The sequence below is a fragment of the Myxine glutinosa genome, unplaced genomic scaffold, assembly GCF_964187855.1.
Source record: "Myxine glutinosa unplaced genomic scaffold, kmMyxGlut1.1 SCAFFOLD_2003, whole genome shotgun sequence".
Taxonomy (NCBI): domain Eukaryota; kingdom Metazoa; phylum Chordata; class Myxini; order Myxiniformes; family Myxinidae; genus Myxine; species Myxine glutinosa.
Window position 1 is genome coordinate 2,185 of NW_027618098.1, and position 25,456 is coordinate 27,640.

Here is a 25,456-nt window from a genome sequence, read left to right on the forward strand (position 1 = left end):
TTGGCACCCCTACTAATATATATAATCATTTACTATTTCCCTTCAATACAATATGGCTGCCACACCATGTGACCGATGTTGGCTGCAATTAATGAACTTTCCCTCCTATCCAGGCAGTTTGGAGATCAGAGGTGATCGCTCTGTTCTGGCTCTCCTCCACGGATAAACCGGCCCGCCCTCTTACCTCCCTTATGAGTTATGATTAGGTAAAAAAAAAACGAGGGAACAAGATAAACCGCGAGGCCCCGCCCCGCCCTTCCCACGTCACCTTTTCCTATTTAGACCGCCACGCCATTCGAATTTCGAATTTTCAGCATTCCAAAAAGCACGTTAACTGGAGAGGTAAGGGGAATGAATGAATGAATGAATGAATCAATCAATGAATGAATCAATCGATGAATGAATGAATCAATCGTTCGAATGAGTTGTATGATGTAAGAGTGGTGTCGTGTTGCGCGGTATTCCTGAATACACCATTCGTCAGGAAGTTGGTATCACTACATTAACTAGGTACCGTGACATTAACTAACCAGGTATATTTGTGCTTCATTCCGTTTGGCAATCGTTCGGTTTTCCTCAGGTATCCGGCTCGTGTAGTCGGTCGTGTTGGATCGCGGATCGCCACATGGTTGGTTGCCGCTCGTTTCGCTCGCACTGTAACTGTAACTTAAGTAGATCGTGGCGAAATGACATGTTGAGTCGTATTTCAGGTTCATTGGATTCGCGTCGTGTGTGGAATTCTTTGCTCTGTTTTTAAATATTAACGGAGTTCAATGACAATTTTGCCGAGGAGAGACACACGAGATGCAGTGATGAGGCCATTTGGCCCATCAAGCCTGCGTTACATCATGCTCTCTCAATGTATCGGGTTCTTTGTGCGGTGTAAGAGCCGGAGTTATGTGATATTTACTGGATGGCGAGAGAAGGTAGCTTGCATTCATTCTCGGAGTCTGGGGTGGTGGTACTTGGGGTACATCCCTCACCCATGAAGTTTTGTGACGTAACGCTATTTCCCTCACACATTATATTTATATACTATAAAGCAAATCCTTAAATATCAAACACCACTTAAATATCAAAATATGTGTCGGTCACCCTTAAATATTAACCCACCATGTGTTCTTGATGTTATGACAGTCCTGTTCCAGAAAGCACAGCAGGTACGACCTTTTACCCTACCGAACTGGCTCATGTCGGTGGTGATTTTGCGCACCAAGATGGTCTGGCACCTGGCAGGATGGCTGACAGGTACCCACATTTGCCTTTAAACTGTCTAGCCTGGGCTCGAATCCCGACTCAGCTATAAACTGACATCCTGGCGTTTCACAGGCAGGGTGATTCATCGGTGTGTGTGTGCTGTCTCTCGGATGGACGTTAAACTGGATGGCCCGTCTACCTGCATTGACTTGGTGGACAAGCCTCGTGTCGGCTTAACGGTTAAGGTGGCTGGCTTAAAGTCTCAGGGTCTTGAGTTCAAGTCCCTGTTGAGCTGTTGAAATAACACGAGGTGGGTTGACTCGTCCTTCTGAGGTTGGCAAAATAAGTACCAGCTTGACAGGGGCACTGCATCAGCGGCACAGCTGAGCTTCCAGAAATGATGCAACCAGCAGCCACAAGCTGCGTACGAAACAACAACAGTTGCTGAGCATTATTAAAGATACCACGGTGTCCTTTTGTGAAGAGTAGGTGAGCTATCGCAGGAACCCTGAACAAATTGCAAAGCACCGCCCTGACTTCCTGAGTCGGAGTGGCGACCCGACCATCATTGTAGCCTGGCAACCTGCTTCGGCAGCACCAAATCTCCGCATAGGGCAGGGTGTATGATGATGATGAAGAGGATCTCACCATACATGTTGTTGGTTGCTGTCTCCATCTGTGAGTTTCGGGGGATGCGGTTGTTGTTGCCTGCTATCTCCATAGCTATTTGCCTCCTTTCCTCCAGGTCCAGCATATGTGTAGTTGAGGCTGTAAGTTGGTGTCTGGGTTGATAAAGATGGCATGTAGGATGTGATGGTTAGCCGCAAGGAATTTCTTCCTCATGGAGCTGAATACGCGTACATTGAAGGCATTTGCTTCTTTCTGGAGGGTATTCCCCTCACTCGTGCCCTCGATGTCTTTCTTGCGTATTGGTTGTATCGTCGCAAACAAAAGGAGCACTTTATTGTTGGGTGTTTGTATAATCTGGGATTTCGAAGTTACCTTAGTGATGACATGACAGCAGACGGGAGGAGAAAATGTTGCTTTGAATCTTGATGGGACATCAACATTTGGGAGCGAGCTACACGTTTGATCATTAAAATGATTACATAATGGCAAATATTCATATGATTTGAAGATGAACAATTGATTCATCCCACTCTGGGAGTGGGACATTGAGCCAGAGCTTGTGCAATTTTATCAAGGATGGATGCAGGCAGTGGATCTTGGGATCCTCGGTCTCGAGTAGGGTGTTAAAGCTGTCAAAGGTGGGGTCGGCCTTTGTATGCCTTTGTATAATGGAGGATGCCCAGTCGGTGGCTCTGTTTGGAGGCTAATGTGGTTTACTCAAGAAAGATCATGGCGGATGCCACAGGCAGAGTTTGGAGCACAAGGCAGGATGCCAGACTGTATCAAAAGCATGAGATATGTTGAGAGAGAGAGACGGCCCTGATCTGATGTGTGACAATGAGGGCCTTCATCCACTGTTGGGTGAGCAGAGGCAGCATGGTCAAGATGGAGTGATCTGGTCTGAAACCAAATTGGTGATGTGAGATGAGGTTGTTAGATAAAAGGAAGGATTTCATATCCATTGTGATTATGGATTCCATGACATTGCTGATTATTAGAATTAAAGGTGTTGATAATGGTGGTAAATTGTCATTGTGCAATAATCCCTATGTTGTCTCTACTTTTTGGCAATGTGAGCCATCCACACATTTTTCCCCCATACGACCGAAAAGGTAAAAAATAATTGTTTGCATTATGATTTTTTTTTTTTTTTTAAACCTCCACCACCGAATGTGAACGGAGGTTGTTTTCACCCATGTCTGTCTCCCTAACCCTAACCCTAACCCTAACATCTCTAACCCTAATCCTAACCCAAACCCTAACAACTCTAACCCTAACTAACCCTAACAACCCTAATCCTAACCATAACCCTAACAACCCTAACCCTAACCGAGTTTGTCTGTTTGTCTGTCTGAGCACGATATCTCAAAATGTTACGGATGGATTTGGATGAAATTTAGTGGAGATGTTGTGTGTGTGTGTGTGTGTGTGATGAGAACAAATTGATTCAATTTTGGTGAAGATTCAGATTCTGATCTGGATACGAGAATTTTTTAATTTTTCAAGTGATTCTTCATCATTGGGAGATTGGGGCAAAAACGATATACAGCATGATATTTCAAAACGTTGTGGACGAGTTATGACAAATCTTGGCGGATGAGTTGGATCGGTGACAAGAACAAGCTGATTAGATTTTGGTTCAGGTCCGGATCCATATCCGACCCATCAGTGGGATACAAAACGTAAAATGTTCCGCCTGGCGGCGTAGGTATGCGCTCTATCGATTGTCGTTATAGTTTTTGGTTTGAATCAACAAACACGTAACAGGTAAAGTTCATTTGAATTGTTTTTTTTCTGCATAATGTATAATTTTAAACCTGGGTGTTACTGGGATTACCGGTGTTCAGACAGCACCTGGTGTTGGTGTTGCGGTTAGGGTGCCGGCTTGGGATCCTAGGATCCTGGGTTCGAATCCCGGTCGATCGCTGAATTAACGCCAGGGGGGATTGACTCAGCCTGTCATCCTTCTGAGGTCGGCAAATTGAGTACCAGCTTGCTGGGATGAATGATCCCGGTGTGTACCCCGGTTTAGAATAGGTACACCGTATCCCTGCGCATCGTAAGAGGCGACCAAGGGTTGGCGTCAGGAAGGGCATCCGGCCATAAAAACATTGTCTCAAACAGGGAACCATGATTGTCATGGGGCCTGCAAGGCTAACCCCCGCTATAGCGGGGAAAATGGCCTTGAAACGATCATTCTTCTATTCTAGACAGCGTATTCATAATGCACTCTGATTTTAAAAGGATCTGCCTATTTGATGAATTTCCACATTGTCGTGTAATTTCAGCTTTTAGCCGAACTTGTGTTTAAGTATTTGATAGAAATATCACATGCACGATACAAAACCAACACCTCATACATTTGCAGATTATGAGGCTAGAAGATGTTCGAACGTACTAATCTTGGCTCACTTGTCAAGCTTGTTAATTTCCTGGCAGCATTCTTCAAGGTTTAGTATGAGTAACTTGAATCTTTACCTGTGGAGGAACAATAATTGAAATGGTGATGTCTGCTAAAGCATAGTGGACTTGAAGTGACATGCAGATTGTGTGTGATCCCAGAAATCCAGTGATTCTGCATTACTGGCTTTGAGAGAAGGAAGTAAAACAACTTCGCTATTTGTATACTTACGGGTATGATACTTTAGCAGGGGATGCTTTTAGCAGACTGGTGGAGGCTTGTTGGTTATAAAAATACTTCAGAATGGTGGACTCGAGAGATACTGAAGAACCAGACTCGGTGGTGTAATGGTTAGAGCTTCCCCTCCGAGTCTGGGACGTTGGCAGTTCAAATCCCAGCCAAATCATTCCAAAGGCTTTAAAAGTGGTGCGTGCTATTTCCTTGCTTGATGCTCAGCATTATAAAGGTTAAGGGCAAGGACAATTCCCATGGGCTGGCAACCATGGAAAGGAGGAATCTCCTCATTAGGAAATGCCCCGCTGAGTCTGGTGAGAATGGCAGCGCCATTGCTGTGATGTCACTTACCACAGGTGCCCTGGAAAGTGATTGCACTTGCCCCAAGCTCAGTGGCTGTTTGTTTCGTTTAACTCCTGTATTGTGCCTCGTATTCATCTGTCAGTGTGTGGCAGCTCCACAATTAGCCTTAGATCCTGTTAAAAAAGGATATAGGTCCTTGTCAATATATATATATATATATACACAAGTGAATAAAAAAATTTATGCTAAATTAAAACGGCAATGCATGGATGACAAACGACAGTTTAAAAAAGGTCCTAAACAAGATCGGGATAATGTTTGTTTGGAGAGTAGCTAACAGTATTGCCATCACATAACAATCCCTACATCACTGTCTCCAGACTATTGTCTAGGGTTAAGCTGAGCTAAAAGTATTAGAAGCTCCTATATTTCATTTCTGCAAAAGTATAAAGAAGCTCCTATATAATTTCAGGGACTTCTTGCAGCTTCAGTCGTCTCTCCTACTTTTCATTTTATCAACTTAGAGTAACCAATCACAAATGGAGATAATTATTTGCCAGGACTCGTCTGAGATGGGGGCGTCTTCTGCGGGTTATATATGCCACGCCCCTGAACCTTTGCGAACCTCCTTGATGTTTCTCTCCACACCCTCTCCAAGTCCAACCCCTTGTTCTTGGTTGGTTGAGTAGGGCTGACTCACTCCTCCCCTCTATGACGAGGTGGGGACACGCCTTTCTTCCCCGACCCGAGCACATGTTCAATGGCGGCAATTGCAGCAAACCGCCAAATTCAGTCGGAAAAGGATGCAAAAAGGGGAATGCAGTTGGTAATGGAGGCTTTGAGGGAATTGAAAGGGGATCTATCTTATGTAATTCAGTGCAATGGAGTATTAAGTTAATGGAAGACAAGGCCTTACCCTAATATACATAATAAGGAAATAACTGTCAACAAAGATATATGGTGTCCTTCGTGTATGCTTTATGGAATTAACTACGGGAACGCCCTTTGACCTTTATACAACAACAAATGCAGGAAGGAGGGTGACATTTTACCACAATTCATTACACAACAATAAAAAATTTTAAAAAACATTTTCATATCCACAACATTTGGAGAGTAGCTAACAGTATTGCCATCACATAACAATCCCTACATCACTGCCTCCAGACTATTGTCTAGGGTTAAGCTGAGCTAAAAGTATTAGAAGCTCCTATATAATTTCAGGGACTTCTTGCAGCTTCAGTTGTCTCTCCTACTTTTCTTTTTATCAACTTAGAGTAACCAATCACAAATGGAGATAATTATAGAATGCTGTTATTGGAGATGTTCATGCAGTTTGAAAGAAGTTGATGATCATGTACTGATATTATAACATTGTACTCAGGCTGCTAATTTGTAGAGTCTCATTATGTGGTTAAACTACAAGAGTAATCAAGTACTATTGTAACCAGTGGAGTGTTTGTAGAAGCTTGAGCAATAATTGATGAAGTGTAAATGAGGCGTCCCCCGGATGTGATGTAGGGATTGTTATGTGATGGCAATACCGTGAGCTACTATCTAAACCAACATCATCCCTATCTTGTTTAGGACCTTTTTTAGACTAGTTTGTCATCCCGACATTGCCTTTTTAAATTAGCATACATTTTTTTTATTCACTTGTTTCTGTAATTTTTTACAATGTGGAATAACACAATGGTATATGGTACTCAGAGGATACCCAATCTTGGAGCAAAAGTGCCAAGATATCTTAGTCAGCAAAGTCAAACACTGCACATGTGTTCCTATATTGTCTTGAGTAACCCTGACTGTATCTTTCAGCTCTGTTATCAAAAGAAGATAAAAGTACCTATCTGTAGTATCCAAATCCTGGTTCTGAGAAATCAGAAGACCTCGGTAATCGTTGAGTAGATTCTCGCCAGACAAATACAGTCACTATAAATCATCAGAAAGACGTGAGTCAAACACACTGTACAAGTGACACACTTTCTTATCTGTGCATGCACATAGCAAGGTTCAGAGTTGAGCGAGTAGGGAAACTAGGATCTTTATATTTAAATATCGATTAATTGACCATTGACCACTACAGTCGATGCAGTATGCCAAAACAAAGATGAAACTGGTCTAAATGAAGGCCTCAGTGATGCGCTGACGTAGCGAATCTGCCGCCGATAATCCATGACTGGAGCGTTCGTGATCACGTGTCCCGTGTGCGGTGTATAACACTGGTATATAACTGTATAACACTGGTATAACACTATTATTTTATTTTCATAAATGTAACAATGAAAAATAGAGCATTTCCCGAGACATGATATTTCTGCTGATATTATTTGATGCCACATAACATTATCACCCATAACGCCGACACTGAGGCAAATGTGTCTAGCGGCTCCACCCCATCAAGCTGATTGACAGTCATAGCCATGCCTACCCCAGTCCTATTCTTTTACATAGGAATGTAGTTTTACAGACTTTTTGTGGAATCCTTTCAAGCTACGAGAATTATAATCCCAAAGGATGTTGCAGGAAGTAAAACTCTGTCGAATGGTAGCGGAATCATTGTCATTGATAGAGGCAGCTCGGAAATATGCCGTCTGAAGAAGATTATTATTGTTACAGACGCCAACGTCGGCCTCTCTCCCCTTACCGAGGGGGGATTAATCCCCTCGTTTATGACTGACCGACGTGGTCCCGGGGGTATGATGCCATGCCCGGTCGGCGCTGGGTAGGGTATTAGGGCCAACCGTCCTATGACCTAAATACCAGCGCTTCCCGGTACGCGAGGAAATACTCCCCCGCTCACGGCCGCAGCGTAATGGATGGATAACGCCGAGCGAAGCGAACTGCGGCGTGAGCCGGTTACCAAAGACTAGACCCGATTTATGTGCGTCGGCCGAATCGCGCCACGTACCCTCAATCTGGAAATCACTAAAGCGACCGAATGTGAAGAAGAGAAGAAGAAGAAGTAGGAAGAACAAATATGATTTATTGCGAACTATTCACAAGACCAAAAATAACCAAGGAGAATGGAAAGGATAAGAAAATAACTGAACAGAAAGGAGCAAGGAGACACAGTGCAATATTAGCTTATATTAAACAGTCTTACTTATAAACCCAGGGACAAGACAAAAGACAGACTACGAGCACACTTACACGGGGGATGATGGCAGGAACGACTGCTGGAGTTGGATAGCTGGAGGGAGAGGAGGGTCCATGGGAACTGGGTCACGGTCGGGCCGCCGTCAACGCCCAAGCTGCGGTCGTGCGAGCCGCCGTGGTACCAGCTCCGCCGGTTCAAGCTGTTGCTGCTGTTCGAGCTCCGCTGGTTCAGGCTGCTCCTGCGTACCGCTGCGTCGCGTGCTCTCCAACGGCTTTTGTTCTCTCGTCTCCCCCTGTCCAGGACTCATCTTCTCTCAGGGGCGTCCCACCGCGGGTTATATATGCCACGCCCTCAAACCTTCGCGAACCTCCTCGACGGGTCTCTCCACGCTCTCTCAAAGCCAAACCCCTCATCCTTGGTTGGTCCGCAAGGGCTGGCTCACTCCTCCCCTCTATGACGAGGTGGAGACACGCCTTTCTTCTCCGAGGTTACCTCGTGGTCAATGGAGGCAATTGCAGCAGACCTGGCAAACCTGGCACTTTGAAGATGCTTTACCTCTTGGTCAATGGAGGCAATTGCAGCAAATCTGGCAGACCTGGCACTTTGAAGATGCCATGGGGCGTCGGAGGGACCTGTCTTATTTAATTGATGCAACGTAATGAACTAGTGGATCACAGAACCTTATACTGACATTCATTAAGGACATAACTAGAGGGGAACTTAGGATTGGCTACGTGTGTGCGATGGCTTATAGTGTAGCAGCATAGCAAACCTGTTGTGCATTTTGTGATACAAGCACCAAATTTGGCACAAATGTACATTAATATGTTGCGAACATTTTCAGATATTGGGCCACTTGAAATTCCGTAATTTTTTTTTTCAAATTTTTTCAAATTTCGTAATTTCAAATTTTTCGGGTGACACCGTCACAATTTCGGTCTTCGAGGCCGGCCGATATAGTGGGGCGGCTTAGCCCAAATATTCAAAAGAATTGTGCATTTTGTGATACAAGCACCAAATTTGGCACAAATGTACATTAATATGTTGCGAACATTGTGTGGTCAGCAATGAAGACGAGAGTCTGAATTACATGTATGCAAAAGACCTTGTGAACCAGTGAAGCAAATACACGGGTAAGCATGAATTAAATCTAGGGCATGATATAATTTCCATGATGTTTACCTCTACACTCAATGGTGGAAGGAGGTAATGTTTTGATCCCAGCTTGTCTGTATGTCTGTTTGTCTGTTAGTCCACAAAATTCCAGACAAAGCTTGTAGTAGTGGTAGTTGTAGTGGTAGTGGTGATAACAGAAATTGTTATATAGAACTGAACTTATATTGTTATTATATGCAGAAAATAACTTCATTTCTATATGCCCTGCAATGGACAGGTTAATTGGTTTATGCACTGAAGGGGTCACCCTGGTGTGCACTGCTGTGTTCTGCCTCACTGAGTTGTTCAGGTATGGTGTACTCAGCACAAGCTTCCGGTCGGCCCGGAGGTGGGGGTGCGGGGCCTGTCACGGAACGTCAAAACAAACGGCCTGCCGGGGCCGCCCAAAAGTCGGGCGTGAGGGGCGCGTCCACTAATGGAACGCCTCTCGCTTCCCAGATCGAGGGCCACGTGGTCAGGAGAACCTCGTCCCTTCCGGTCACACTTTGCCTATCGGCCGGCCTCGAAGACCGAAATTGTGACGGTGTCACCCGAAAAATTTGAAATTACGAAATTTGAAAAAATTTGAAAAAAAAAATTACGGAATTTCAAGTGGCCCAATATCTGAAAATGTTCGCAACATATTAATGTACATTTGTGCCAAATTTGGTGCTTGTTTCACAAAATGCACAATTCTTTTGAATATTTGGGCTAAGCCGCCCCACTATTAACTAAGGACGACCTTTGATCTTTCTTTACACTACGGAGGGTGATATTTACACAACAAAACAACCACAATTCTCAAATCCGTTACATTATTATTATTATTATTATTATTATTATTATTATTATTATGAACAAGAAGATTAATTCCTGGGTTTGACCGATCTCGTTTTTTTGGTCTGGAGATTTTATTTTGCTTTTGCCTTGGTCTGGAGAACTGAAAAGTGATCCCTACTTCGACAATCAGCTGAACAGACCAGTTAGGCTTTCATATGTAGGCTAAGCGAGTTTTTAAAGAAGGTACTCCAACTTTAGTTTTGTATGTAGCAGATGGGAGCAACATTTTTTTCCATGCCATCCCTACATAGAGAGTACTTGCGTACTCTCCGATATATTTATATATATATATATATTTATATATATATATTTATATTTATATATATATATATATTTATATATATATATTTATATTTATTTATATATATATATATATATATATATATATATATATATATGTATATATATATATATATATATATATATATATATATTGTTACGGATCCGGGGGACGGCACTCCCGTTAGCAAGGGGGGGTTAATCCCCTTGTCCTGTTAAGCTGGCCGTTGGACCGGTCCTGGGGGTATGACATCACTTCCGGTCGATGGTAAGTCGGGTTGTAAGCCCAATTTGTCTTAATACCTAATTACTACCACCGGCTGTAAGCGAGGAAATACTCCCACCCGGGCCGCAGCGTGATTGGATTGCGCCGGGCGAAGCGAGCTGCGACTCGGGCCGTTAGCAAGAGACTAAACCCGACTATAAAGCAGTTGGCCAAATCGCGCCACAGGTACTCAATGGGGAAAAGACTAAAGCGACCGGATGAGAGGAAGCCAAAGAACCAAAAAGGGTAAAGGAAGAACACAGGTTTATTTACTATCTACAAGAGGAAACGAAAGAAGGGCATTTACAAGGAGAAGAAGAAGCAGAACACAGGGCAGCCTTAAAACAGTCTTATATTATACCCCAGACAAAATGAACAGACTCACACGAACAGGGATTGGCAGGAAGGAATGGCTGGAAGGAGAAGAAGGTCCAGGCAGGTGACAGGGCAGGAAGGTCCGGGCCGGTGAGCAGCGTCGAGGTTGGCTCCAGTCCACGCTCCGGACTCGAGGCGAAACCCGGCGGCAGCTGCACGTATTCGTTTCACGCGGGCTGACAACGTGAATAAATGGCGTAATGTCAGCGGACCCACTCTTCTGCCTCACGATCCTTCGCACTCAGCTCTCCTCTCTTTGATCTCTTGACGCACTCATCCCTCTCACTCATCTCCTGAAGCAGTCCCTCGCAGCCGCTTTTATTGGCCGTGTAGAAATCAAGCCGCCGGCTCCGATGACACGCCTACTGGTCGGCTCACCTCGGCGCTGGTTGGCCGGCAAGGGCTCGCTGGCGCCACCTCTGATGACGAGTCGACGTGCCACACCTGGTTCTTGTGGTTCCGCCCCTTTCTCCTCGGTTTGAGACCGCGTGTTTAATGGCGGTTTGGGGCCAACAACCGAATCAAGGCAAGGAGCAGCGAACGCTGCTCGACCGTTACTTTGTGGAGACGCGGGTGAGGCGATTGGGGAAATTGAAAGGGGCCTATCTTATTTGATTAATGCAACGCAGATTAACGGCACTCCAACGATTCTCTTCGGAATCAACTGCAAAACCTGTCACGCAGGTTTATCTGTCACAGCGATAACCACTCTGTCACAGGAATCCCTTTCCCAGGAAACCCAAAGTTCGCTCGTGACCCCCGTTCACCAGCGTTTGCTCAAGACCTCAAAGCAGCTCGGCTTCTTCTCGACCTCACTTGCTCCGCCTCTTTCTTCCTCTTCCTCTTCGTCTGGTTTTCTCTCAATCCCGTTTCCGGTTTCTTTTAAAACATTAATTTTTTTTACCTTTTGAAAACAGTTCTCTCTATTTCACTTAAACGATAACAATAATAGTACATGGAACCAAAAATGTTTACAGTGGATGAGAACCAAAACAACGGAAGTGACGAACGGAAGTGACGAATCCGTAACACTCCCCACCCTCAAGAAAGAAAGTTTGAACATAGTGAAAACTTTCTTTTCATGCAAAAACCCTTTTAACAAACAAAAGCAAAACTCACACCCAAATGATCAATTCACTTGAGCAACAATAATTAATATTCCCCAGAATAAAGCAACAAAACTTCCGAACAACCTACAGGCATTTTCAAAGTTAGTTCACTCTGGATACAGCATCAGCAACGACATTGTCCCTGCCCTTAACATGCTCAATTTCCAAGTTGAACTCCTGCAAAGCCAAACTCCATCTCATCAACCTCTGATTTTTATTTTTCATTTTTTGAATGAAGGTTAAGGGGTTGTGATCAGTGAAGACTTTTATAGGAAAGGTAGTAGTTCCCAGATACACCTCATAATGCTGAAGCGCTAGCAGGAGAGCAAGGTTCTCTTTTTCCACAGTGGCATAATTTGCCTGATGTTTGTTAAACTTTTTGGAATAGTAGCACTATTCCAGAAATTTTGCACTATTTTGGATAGCACTATTTTGTGGGGTGACCCGCTACTATTCCAAACTGCTACTATTCCAAAATAGCACTATTTTGGAATAGTAGCACAGGAAGCAACAGATCATGGAGTGGTGATCCACTCCATCCTCATCTTCCTGTAATAGAACTGCTCCAGCCCCCACATCACTTGCATCAATGGCCAACTTGAAAGGTGCTTGAAAATCCAGGGCTGCTAGGACAGGAGAGCTCATTAATATCGCTTTGAAGTGGGCAAAGGCAGCCTGACATTTGTCATCCCAAACAAACTTGGTCTCTTTCCTCAGCAAATTCATTAAAGGGGCGACCACATCAGAAAAATTCCTGCAGAACCACCGGTACCAACCAGCCATACCCAAGAATCTCATAAGCTCCATCTTCCCTTTTGGAACTTGGAAGCGATCAATGACTTCTATCTTGGCTGTCACCAGTTGCACCTGACCCTGACCTACTACATGGCCTCAGAACACCACCTGTGCTTTTACAAACTCTCTTAGATAAGTTGATGGTCAACCCTGCCTCGGTCAGTTTCTTGAAAAATGCATGAATTTGTTTAATATGATCTTCCATGGTCATGGTGTGGATGATGACATCATCCAGATAAGCCTCCACCCCCTCAAGGTCTGCAATGAGCTTATTAATCAGCCGTTGAAATGTAGCAGGCCCGTTTTTCAATCCAAAGGGAAGAACCTTGTACTGATACAACCCATTTGGTGTGACTAAAGCCGAGATTTCCTTGGCTCTATCAGTAAGAGGAATCTGCCAATATCCTTTCAGCAAGTCAAATTTAGTTACAAATTTAGCTGGGCCTATTCTATCAATACAGTCATCAATCCTCGGGATGGGATATGAATCGGTCTTGGTTACTGCATTAACCCGTTTTAAATCTGTACAACAGCGAAAACTGCCATCGGGTTTTGGAACCAACACACATGGTGAGCTCCATTCACTGCTGCTTGGTTCGATGATGTCATTCTCCAACATATACTGAACCTCTTTCCGAAGATACTCCATCTTCACAGGGTTCATCCGATAGGGGTGTTGCTTTACAGGAGTGGCTTCCCCCACCTCAATATCATGATATACCAAGTCAGTACGACCAGGTACATATGTGAACAAATGTGCAAACTCAAAAATTTGGCTGGATAGTTGTCCTTGTTCCCTCGTCAAATGACTTAGTTTCTCATCTAAATTGCTCAACACTTCCGTGTTCGTCAATCTGGGACAAGCCTGGTCATCAAGGTTATCAAACTTCACACCGGCCTCAACCTCTGGATTCTCTTGCACCCCGACTACAGGCATGACAGGTGAGACGGGAACCATTTTTTCCACAGGCTTCCTCTCATAATATTTCTTCAGTCGGTTGACATGACACAGCTTCCGCTTTTTCCGTCGGTCAGGAGTTGTCACCACGTAATCTGTTTCATTAACCCTCCTTTCAATTGCATAGGGACCAAAATACCTAGCCTGTAGTGGCTGACCTGGAACAGGAAGCAACACTAACACCCAGTCCTCAGGACTGAAATTTCTTATCTGAGATTTCTTGTCCATGTCTCACTTTCATTTTATCCTGTGTCACTTTCAAGTTACTTCTCGCAACTTCACAAGCCTTTGCCAATCTGTGCCTAACCGTTGACACATACTCTACCACTGTTGACTGCGACTCCTCCTGTAGCCACTGTTCTTTCACCAGTTTCAATGGTCCTCGAACTGCATGTCCAAACACAAGTTCAAAAGGACTGAATCCCAATGACTCCTGAACGGATTCCCTCGTAGCAAACAACAATAAGGGTATTCCTTCATCCCAATCCTTGTCACATTCAAAACAATACGTTCTGATCATATTCTTCAATGTCTGGTGAAACCTTTCCAAGGCCCCTTGGCTCTCGGGATGGTAAGTACTTGATCTTACTTGCTCCACTCCCAACAGGTGTACCACTTGCTGAAAAAGCGTTGACATGAAATTGGAACCCTGATCAGACTGGATGACCTTAGGTAGGCCAAACAAAGTGAAAAATTAAATCAAGGCCTTCGCAATAACTGCCGCAGTAATTTTTCTAAGAGGCACTGCCTCTGGGAACCTTGTGGAAGCGCACATGATGGTCAGCAAATACTGATGTCCAGCCTTAGTTTTAGGTAAAGGGCCTACACAGTCAATAATGACTCGGCTGAATGGCTCTTCAGAAGATGGAATTGGTTTTAAAGGTGCGGATGGGACTTTCTGATTAGGTTTTCCCACCAGCTGGCAAGTGTGGCAAGATTTACAGAACTCCGCCACATCACGTCGCAATCCTGGCCAGAAAAAATGTACCAATATTCTGTCACATGTCTTGTTCACTCCAAGGTGCCCGGCCAAAGGTCTCATATGCCAAACTCAATATCTCCTTCCGGTACGGCGGTGGCACCACAATTTGGTAATCAACTTTCCACTCATCGTTTGCTGGCACCTCTGGTGGTCTCCATTTTCTCATGAGTATTTCCCCTTTCATGAAGTAACCAACAGGTATCTTCATAGCGTCTTCCTCTGTAACGGCTTTACCAATTAAACTCCGGAGCTCCGAATCTCCGTGTTGTTCTTCAACAAGTCTCTTTTGGTCCAGCGCCGTTTGTTCAGCCTCGTTCCCAGATGTCTCCGACGGACACTCCATTTCTTCTGTTGATCCAGATGCCACCTTTTCCTTAAGTTCCTTGATGTCACTCCCTTTCCTATTACCTCTTCCAGAATTTTCCTCCAATACCTCTAAGGAACCCAAATACACATCGCCTTCCTTCTCTTCAGAGCGCTTCCTACCCATAGCACGAGTCACTGCACAGGATGGAAAGATACCCAGAATCTCCTGCTCTAACTGTGCTGTTATTTTCCATACTGGACTTTTCATTCAGCATCGGATTACCAGAAACTCGACCACTGGCCAAATCATTCCCGATAATAAAAGAGATTTCCTCTACAGGAAGAGTGGCTTGTAACCCCACAGCGCCGGTCCTGACACCAATTCAGACTCTAAATGGATGACATGAAGAGGAGCTTTAACATAGCCACCAACCCCCTGTAAAAGAACACGAACACCAGTTGCCGTCTTCTCTGACAATGGCAGAATGCCCTCAAGCATCAAAGATTGATGTGCTCCTGTGTCCCTCAATACCCTAACAGGTCTCTGGTTCGTTAAGTCCCCATCCAGTGACACAAACCCCTCGGAAATAAAAGGTTTGTAATCCTATTGGACAAGGTCGTTCTGTGATGCCGTAACTTTGGCACGGGAACGTTCACAAGGCACTGTCCTCCAAGGACGATTTCTCGCATTGGCCAACGCATTCGGAGTTACATTAGCCTGACTCCGCTCCTGATTTTTCCTTTTCAGGGCGTAACATTGGGACATCAAATGCCCAGGTTTCTTGCAAAAAGCACAAGTAGGCCCGGAGGAAAAACTCGTGGTCTGCCTTGGGCCCCCCGGAAGATAGGTATATCTTGGAACTTCAGTCTTCTGATCCCTAAAAGTTGCGGTATCAGATTTGTCCCCATAGTCCTCTCTAGGCCGCCTCCATGAATATTTGTTCTCCGAACCTGATTTACCATAACTCCCCTGGCTAACTCTAGGTGGGAAGTTAGGTTTGTGGAACCGCATCCTGTGTGTCAAGGCATAGTCATCTGCCACTGTTGCTGCCTCCAACTCCGGGACCTTTTTTTCATCCAGATGCACTTTAATGTCCATGTGGACACACTGTTTGAATTCCTCCACCAATATCAATTGTCGTAAAAGGTTGAAGTCTTTCCCAATCTCCTTAGAGTGACACCACCTATCAAACATAGTTTCCTTCATTCTGGCAAACTCCACATGGGTCTCACTCTCCCTCTTCCTGGCATTCCTGAATTTTTGTCGGTAAGCTTCAGGGACCAATTCATAGGTTTTGAGAATGGCTTTCTTCACTATCTCATAATCTGCACATTGGTCAATCGGTAAAGCCGAATAGATATCTTGAGCTTTACCCATCAGAACACTTTGTACTAACATAGTCCAGGACCCACAAGCCATTTTAACATTTGAGCTACCTTCTCAAAGTGTAAAATAAACTTGGCTACCTCCTTTTCATTGAAGGGTGGATCCAGCCTCACATGCCTACCAACATCCCAAGAGTTCTGACTGGTTGTCGAACTAGCCGGCATGGATACTACTTCTCTCCGTTCCCCCAGTAATTCCAGCTCCTTGAGTTTAAGTTCCTTCTGATAATCCATGTCCCGTTCCTTTAACTCCCTTTCGGCTCTCCTTTCCTCTGCTCTTCTTTCTTCGAGTTCTCGTTCCTGTTCTGCTCTTTCCTTTTCAGCTCTCCTTTCCTCTGCTCTTTCCTCGGCTCTTCTCTCCTCGGCTTTCCATTCCAACTCCTTTAACCTTTCCTGGCTCTTCAGTTGCATCTCCATTTTCCCGAGCTCCACATTTCCTTTTTCCTCTGGTAACCAATCCAAGGCTACCTCTTCCCATGTTCCTTGTCCCACTAGAGACTCTACTACCAATGTCTGAATCTCTGCTTTCTTCATACTATCTCGGACCTCCAAGTTAAAATATTTGGCCAATATCATGAGTTCCGATCTTTTTAACGCCTGGAACTGTGCCTCATTAGGGGATGCCGCAAACTTTTCTGCTTCAAACACCATGGTGACTATCAGTTAGCACCTGTTAACCTTCACACAAAAAAAATTCCAATTTTTTGAAAAATTTGGGAATGTTAGAAAATTCCAAATTTGGGAATTTTTGGGAATGTTAGGGAATTCTATCCTGGATGGGCCCCCAATTTCTGTTACATGCTTCTCCCCAAACCCCGGTCACGGTGTACCCCCCAGCCCCGAAAGGAGTCACGGCAGAAAGATGTGTTATTCTGTGTGTCAATGACCAATGGTGAAACCACACCAATTGTTACCAAAAAACAAGTATTGTATTAAGGTCACACAAGAATAACAGCACAAGAACAATATTAATCAATTGTACAACAAATATTATATCATTCCTATGATGGTACCATCAGTTTCTTACAATATAACTCACTGTGCTCCAAGTGAGCAAAAAGAACATTCCCAAAGTCTCTGTCCCAGCACCAAGCCAAAGTCGATCCACGCTCCGGTGATCGCAAGAACGATGTCGTATCGAGACCAGAATCCAGTTCGGCTGACAGTCAACGCTGCCAAAGAGGCGCAAAGGTGCCCTCAAAGGGCGACTGGGAAATCACACCTTCGGGCATGAACGTTCAACGGCTCCCAAACGGAGAACCACAAATTCCCAATCGAAATCCATGTTACACACGCAAACCAGGCTGAAGGCTGGGTGCGGTGAACTGGCTGGTGCGCGGTGAAAAGGCTGGAGCGATGCGAAATGGCGGCAGCGAGGCAAAATGGCCGACGGGCCCGTACTGGAGGCGTACCTGCACTCCAACAACGATTCTCTTTGGAATCAACCGCGAAAACCTGTCACGCAGGTTTATCTGTCACAGCGATAACCACTCTGTCACAGGAATCCCTTTCCCAGGAAACCCAAAGTTCGCTCGTGAACCCCGTTCGCCAGCGTCTCTTCGAGACCTCAAATCAGCTCGGCTTTCTTTTCCGACCTCTCTTGCTCCGCTTTTTTTTTCCTCCTCTTCTTCCGGTTTTCTCTCCATCCGGTTTCCGGTTTCTTTTAAAACACTAATTTTTCACCTTTTGCAAACAGTTGTCTCCATTTCACTTAAACGATAACAATAATAGTTAATGGAACCAAAAATGCTTACAGTGGATGAAAACCACAATGACGGAAGTGACGAATCCGTAACAATACACACACACACACACACACACACACACACACACACACACACACACACACACACACACACATACAGATACAGACACACACACATATACACACGTACACACACACGTACACACACACGTACACACACATGCACACACACATGCACACATATACACATACACACACATATGTATACACACACACACACACCCACATATATACACACACACACGTACACCCACATATATATACACACACACATGTACACCCACACACATCCCACATGTCCCACATGTACATATCCCACCTCTGACATGTATATACAATTATACATGTTTATAGTGTACGTGCACATAACTAATAAAATAAAAACGAAGAAATATCTCTCGGTAATTTCCTGAATTTCCGTGAAATTCGATGACATTCGCTCGGTGAATTTACTCGGTTTTTCGGTGAAAATGTTCCTTTGGGCGGTGTATAATCGCTCCGAACGAAATATCTCTCAGCAATTTCCCGTCTGTTTATTTATTTTACTTATGTGAATGACACGTCCATGCACACGTGGAATGGAGTTTGTTTTTGCACACGTGAAATGAACACGTGATCCTTGACTTCTGGATAATAATGTTGAATGAAATAGGAATGAAGAAATATATGTCGGCATCATTGTTGACGTTTTTGTGACGACTGTCATCAAACGGAAAAGTAATATATCTTAATGGAAAAGAAAAAGCGAATTTTTAATATACAGACTTGGCATTTAATATGGAATATTTTTTTTGTGGGGTTGAACTTACTTTTCAAGATGTCTTGGAACCAAAAGTTCATTGGAATTATGTTGAAATTATTCTAGATTTTGTTAACGTGACCTTTAAAAAAAACAAAAACCACATTTGACATTTCGAAACAAATAAATTGATCCTTGAAAGTGATGTAAACTGATATCGAACTCAATTCATGGACAGTACTGTTAAACTTCTGTACGTTTTCCAGAAGTATCTCTTTATTTTGCACATTAGCCAAAAAATTTTTTAACAAAAACAAAAGTTAAATTACGACTGGGATTACGGAGAGTAAAATTACAGTTCAGTCCTTCGTGTAACCCCCACAAGTATTCAGAAGAGCATGTACATGTTGAGGCATGCTGTTCACGAGATTTGCCACGGTTTGGACAGGAATCGCTTGCCATGCAGTGACAATAGCCTGCTGCAATTCGCGCAGAGGTCGGCTGCTGGTCCAAGTGATCGATTTGACGCGTTAATTCTGCCCACAAGTTCTCTATCGGATTCATATCCGGGGACATGGCAGGCCACTCCATATGCTCTACACCACGGTCAGCAAGAAAGTGTTGGATCATTCGAGCACGATGAGGCCGTGCATTGTCATCTTGGAAGACGACGTTTCCTCGAAAGGCTGCACGACTAAATGGAAGCAATGTTTCTTCCAGAATGGCCCTGTACTTGAACTGGTTCAGGATTCCATTCAGAACAACCAGGTCAGTTTTGCCCCCTGTATGAAAAGCAGCCCAAACGGTCACCCCACCACCTCCAGCTTGGACTCTTGGCACTATACAATCATTGTTGTAGGCTTCATGCACTTGTCTGCGCACTCGGACGCGGCCATCTTGACGATAGACCAGAAATCTAGACTCGTCACTGAAGATCACGTGATTCCAGTGTCCTGGCTGCCATTGACGGTGCTCTCTGGCCCACTGCAATCAGTGCTGGTGGTGTTGTCTGGTCAGGCGTGGCTTTCTCAGGGGACGCCTGGCACGATAGCCTGCTCGAACCAGTCGTTGGTTGACTTGCCTTCTGGATACAGGCACATTTGTCAGTTGCTGCCACTCAGCCCTAAGCCGATTAGCTGACTTGGTACGGCCATTGCGGACTAACCGGTGCAGCTGGCGATCATCCCTCCTTGTGGTTCTGCGGGGACGTCCTGGCCTCGGTATTGGAGTAGGGACACCCCTCTGAGCATTTCGTTTCAGGATCTTTGACACCTGACCTTGAGTGATGCCATACTGCCGAGCAATAGCACGCTGTTTCATGCCGTAATTTCGTAAAGCCACCACTCCATGACAAACGGCATTGTCGTGTTGACGGACCATCTCCAGAGGAAGCGGCAATAACTTTTGGAGATGTGCAGCAGTTGTTTTCCACTGATACAGAACGCAACAACCCTTGTATACCCGACTATGAAGCCAATCATCAAATGCACCTGTCCATACATTTTGCCACGCCACCTGTGATATAATCCTGTTGTTGACTTCTTGCTGCAACAGACAATCAGTGACATGGTTCTTTTAACAAATAAATCGCCAAAGTGTGAAAGAAACTCACCAGATTGATATACTGAGTTAAGAAAGTAAACCCAAGTCAAGAAAAAATATATATATTCCATATTAAATGCCAAGTCTGTATGTCGACATGTTGCCATCTGTGTCATGTTGGTGGACCGGTTGGGTTTCTGACAACGACGATTCGATTCAATTTTGGTGAAGATCTGAATATGCATTCGGATATGGGAATTATTTAATTTCTAAATTGATTCTTCACCATTGGGAGATATGGCCAAAAACGATACATCGCAGGATATCTCAAAAAGTTATGGACGGATTTTAACGAAATTTGGTGGAAAGGTTGGGTGTGTGACAAGAAAGAATTGATTCAATTTTGGTGAAGATTCATGTTGCCGTCTATGATACATCGTGGCACGATTTTTAAAAATATATCTCCACATTTTCCCGTGTGTGCATGAATGTTCTCAATTATTGCTGACACCAAGTCTAAAACCATCGATACAAATGAAATCACATGGTGAGTTAGATTGGAGATAAAGGCGTGTTACAGGCCTTTGAGGATTCATTTCGTTCTATTAACGGAAACTTTCTTGGAGTTTTCTTCCCGTTTTTTTTTCCACCGAGTCTAAAACTATGTTAGCGACTGTGAAAAATGAAATGAGATATTGCATTATAGTTGAAATAAAACAGAGAGAGAGCAAGACCCCCCACGGGCCTAACTAAACAGGCCTCAAAGCTATGCGAGTTAATAAAATGGTGGATATTTGTTTACGAAGCCTCTCCCAGAATGGGTGGAGCTACTCTCTAAACGGAGTAAGCTACACCCCTGGGCAGACAGACAGCCAGACAGACAGAATCACCTCCGGCTAATATAATATAGATATATGGTGTTACGTTTGTGGGGGTAGGTAATGAAATACCCTAGTCTATGTGGAATTGTATGGAGTCGTATGCTCCGACTGTCGCGAATATGAAGAAACCTTCCTGTAATTAAGTCAGGCCCAGATGTCGCGTAAGTGTATATTTGTCTCCATGTGAGGGGTGGGGTTATGCTAATTAGTTAGGGAGTCACCTCTATTTTTTCCCTTCGTTCTTACAAAGCATTTATACCACCAGCCATGCGATCAGCGCCTACAATTAAATAACGCAATCGCCGACCAGATCCGGACATTCGACTTACACCACCTAGCTTGAATGTTCTCGATGGGCATCGAGAAAAGCCGTGAGGCCCTGCCCCAAGAGGAACGATTGGTCATGGCCATAGACTCATGTGACGGCGCTCGGTGATTGGAGCGCGGTGACGTCACGGAGAACATTCGAGCACGGGAGCAAAAAGGCGAAGCGACCGCCATCTTGTCTTTCTGTCTTGTCTCTTTCTTGTCTTGTCATCTTGTCATCTTGTCTCTTTCATCTTGTCATCTTCTGTATTGTCATCCTGTCTCTTTCTGCTGGTCACAGGCGGTCGCAGTTTGTGCTCTCTCCGTGCTGGCCTTTACTGCGAGCACTCGCATTTTCTCTCTTTCTGTCCCTGGCTGGTCACAGGCGGTCGCAGTTTGTGCTCTCTCCATGCTGGCCTTCACTGCGAGCAGTCACATTTTCTCTCCCTCTGTTCTGGGCTGCGGGAAGGGCGGATGCATCCTTCTCTTCTCTCTCTCCTTGGTGCTGGCTTCGTGACGGCTGTGCTTGGTGCCGTGAGCAGCTGAAAGGAACATCGGGGCTCGGTGCAGCCTAGCAGGAAGAACGAGGAAGGAGCTTGGGCCTGTTAGCTTCATGTCGGCGGCTGGTGGGGAACGCCACTTCACGCCAAGGCATGTTTACCCGCGCAGTGACGTGGGACCTGTGAGGCCCCAGATGGCCAAGAATGCCAGGCGGAGTACCAGGCAAACGCAACACTCTACATTTTTGCTTTTGTTATTTAATCATCCCCTTGTGTTGTATATGAGTCCATATGGGGGCACCTCAATTTAGGAATTTAGTGTTACCTTTTTATTGTATTGCATTATTTTCATTAAACCTTTATTTGTTGACTTTCAATTCCTGTGTCTTATACGTTTATTTGTTTGTGGTTCGGAAAACCCTCGTCGCGTCTGCCCATTCAGGTAAGCCTTGTCACCCTCCACTACCCCCGTGCGTGTCACTACCGCCATAGTTTGGGTATACACTTCGGAGGTAAAGCTCGGTCGGCCATCCGTCACCCTGTGGTGTTCACTGCAGGCTAGACACGCAACAATATATAAAAATAAAACACCACCTTAACAGAAGTCACAAGATGTACTATTTTCATATTAATACAGTTTAAATGGCCATTTTGATTCTGGGCCATCCCGACAATAGGGTGATCGTGCTGTCCGATATTTCCTGCAGGATAACAATACTGGGAGACGGCTTTGCAATTTTGCACGAATTGTGACATTTTAAACTCACCATGTAGACAAAGGAGCACATCGACACCATGCATAAAGCTTTGAGCCTGAGATCTTCGATCATGTGCCCAGAAAGAAATGCCAAAAAGTCAAACCGACATTCCAAACCGGATCAGAGCAATTTTGTAAAATTATACCAGTGTTTCACACAATTGAGCACAAATCCTAACCATCTTGAATTGTCGTCGTGCTAACCCGAGGTTGAGAGAAATGTTTTGAGAGACGAGGGAAGTTTGGCAACATTTTTAGGAGAATAGGGTGCTTATTACAGTGAAGTCTTCACTGCGACCTGTTGAAACCCGTTTGCATTGTTCGAACCGTCTTCATCTATAATCATCATGATGAAAATGGTTGATCCTGCTCGAGGAATTAACTTGATGGTCAGTTCTTTGCCAAATCAAGCGTATATTATTATATGTGTCTTGGCTTGCATTTTTCAAACTTTGGAGCTCATAATGGCGAATGCTAATCTCTGTATTTTGCTGGAAAAAAATATGTCAAAAGGACGAGCATTCGTGACCATTTGGTTTTGACCCCATGAAAAATTAAATCAACTAAGTCTGCCTTTAGGTGTCCCTTCGTGCCCCTCTACCGTTTCTGTTGATGTTTTCCCACCATTACCTTCATTTGTTATATCGTGGTCAATTCTCTTCTAGCTCTTCCATGAGCCTCGACTTTGTATACAAAAAAACCGTTTTATTAAAGGCACCAGTTTGTCCCCGAACCAAAGATGAAACGGAGAGCAAACCTACCCAGAGGGGACTATAGATTTGCTCTTTGTCTGTCTGTCCATCTGTCCATTCCACCTTTGGTTTTATGGACTTTTTCCCCATACCCTTTAACATATTCAACTGAAACTTGGAAAATGGCTTTATTTTGACAAGTTGCAGAACAAGTTTGAGTTTTGTGGTGTTTCGTCAATTTTTGACAGAGTTCTGCCTTTTTTGATTGGAGCAAGACATTATTTTACATTCATTGGGGCTGGTAGGGGACACGTACTGCAAAGCAACTCTCCCTCTGGTTGGTTTAATTTTTCTATTCACTCGTTAAGGAAGCCAACAAAGTAAAGTGCACAAACTTCTAATCTCAGCTACTCAAAAATGAAGTCGCCCTTGTAGCACCCTTGGAATATGAAACTCATTTGCGGTGATACGTTGATACATAGAAGCTTATTCTTTCCTGTGCAGTCAAGGTCTGTGGGTAGCTCCAAGGAAGAACACACACATCCATGCCTCGCCCTGCATTTGAAACGTCGGCATGGTAGATTGTAGCTGCGCTGAGATTTAAACCCAGGCTGGACAGCTCGGATGTGAGTGTGCATGCCTCTAGGCTATCTTGCAAGTCATCCTCCCTCCCCCTTGACATAGAATGATTATAGGGCTAAGGAGGTTAAGTGTAGTTGTTTTGGTTAGATACCTATTTGTGGAAACCTGGTGGAGTGGTGGTGAAACAACTGTCATATTCATTGTGTGGGAGGTGTTCATAACATCAAAGAGCAACTTCTGGAATGTTTAACTGCATTAATAGCCTTGGGAAGAATGCAAGGCCCGACACTGTTGGGCAATTATTATTTTAGCAGCAACTTTTTATATTCCAGATGCAGCATACATCTTTCCCTTCAGCTTCAACTACACTCCCCTCCTCTTCAGCACGCCACTCAGTTCCCGAAACTTCCTCCATGCACATCTCACTCCAGCAACCATTGCCGAGTCTGATCCACCTTCTCCATTCAGCATGTCTCCTAGGTAGCAAAATGTTTGAACACCTTCCAGCTTCACACCGTCTCCAAGATCCAACTCAACATTTTCTCCATCTGCAGCTCCCTCTGTGCACACCTTACACTTGAATGTAGCTGCCACACTGTTTAATGACCCTCTCAGACCACAACATTTTTGATGAACCCACTCAGCGCACATTGTACATTGAATGGAGTTCACTCCGACACACTTCCTGCACACAGCACACGGCCACTTCCCAGTTCTTTCCATCTCACCACATGCCTTACCACTTGCCATCACCTTCGTCTTTCCATTATTCACCTTCAGAACTTTTGTCGACACACATTCCTTCTACTTGTTCATCTTCTCCTTCAGTCCATCCATACTCTCCACAATCAACACCAGATCATCTGCATACAACAACTCCCACGGTAAACCCTCCTTTATGTTCTGACCCAGCACCTCCATCACAGCTACAAATAGTGGTGGACTTAGGACTGACCCCTGATGCAATCCCACCTTCACCCCAAACTCACCACTGTTCCCGTCCTTCGTCCTTACAGCTGTGCATGCTCTCTCGTACATTGCCATCGCTACTCTGTTCAACCATTCCTCCACTCCTAACTTCCTCAATGCCCATGTCACTAATTTTCCTGCCTATCCGTCAAACCAAATTGAAAATCATTCCAAACATGAACTAGAACGGCACTTAGTAGAGAGCATACCTCCGCCAAGTGAACAGTTTACGTTTTGTATCATAGAGTAGAACAGAAAATCACAATACAGAATCACATTTTATCGAAATAATCCGTCCATAACTTTTTGAGATATCCTGCTACAGTCACGTGAAAAAGTAAGTACACCCCATGTAAAGTTTTGACTTTTTCAACATATTTCAACATAGAGCTATTTGATCTTCATTTC

At 44.4% G+C, this 25,456-nt stretch overlaps 1 protein-coding gene across 3 annotated transcripts in view; it reads left to right on the plus strand.

Annotated features, from left to right (window-relative positions):
• Positions 1 to 250: 250 nt before the first annotated feature.
• The window catches only part of LOC137439682 (cationic amino acid transporter 2), a 77,906-nt gene continuing 52,700 nt past the window's right edge, over positions 251 to 25,456 (plus strand). Inside the window, exon 1 of one of the 3 annotated variants that reach the window (XM_078769295.1) lies at positions 251 to 342. Coding sequence is in view for 1 of the 3 variants with exons in the window: in XM_078769292.1 (XP_078625418.1) it covers positions 1,238 to 1,248 (11 nt within the window). In the remaining 2 variants the exon portion in view is untranslated. Of the gene's footprint in view, positions 343 to 406; positions 511 to 1,138; positions 1,249 to 25,456 lie in introns of those variants that run through there. The other 2 variants (XM_078769293.1, XM_078769292.1) reach the window with 2 other exon arrangements.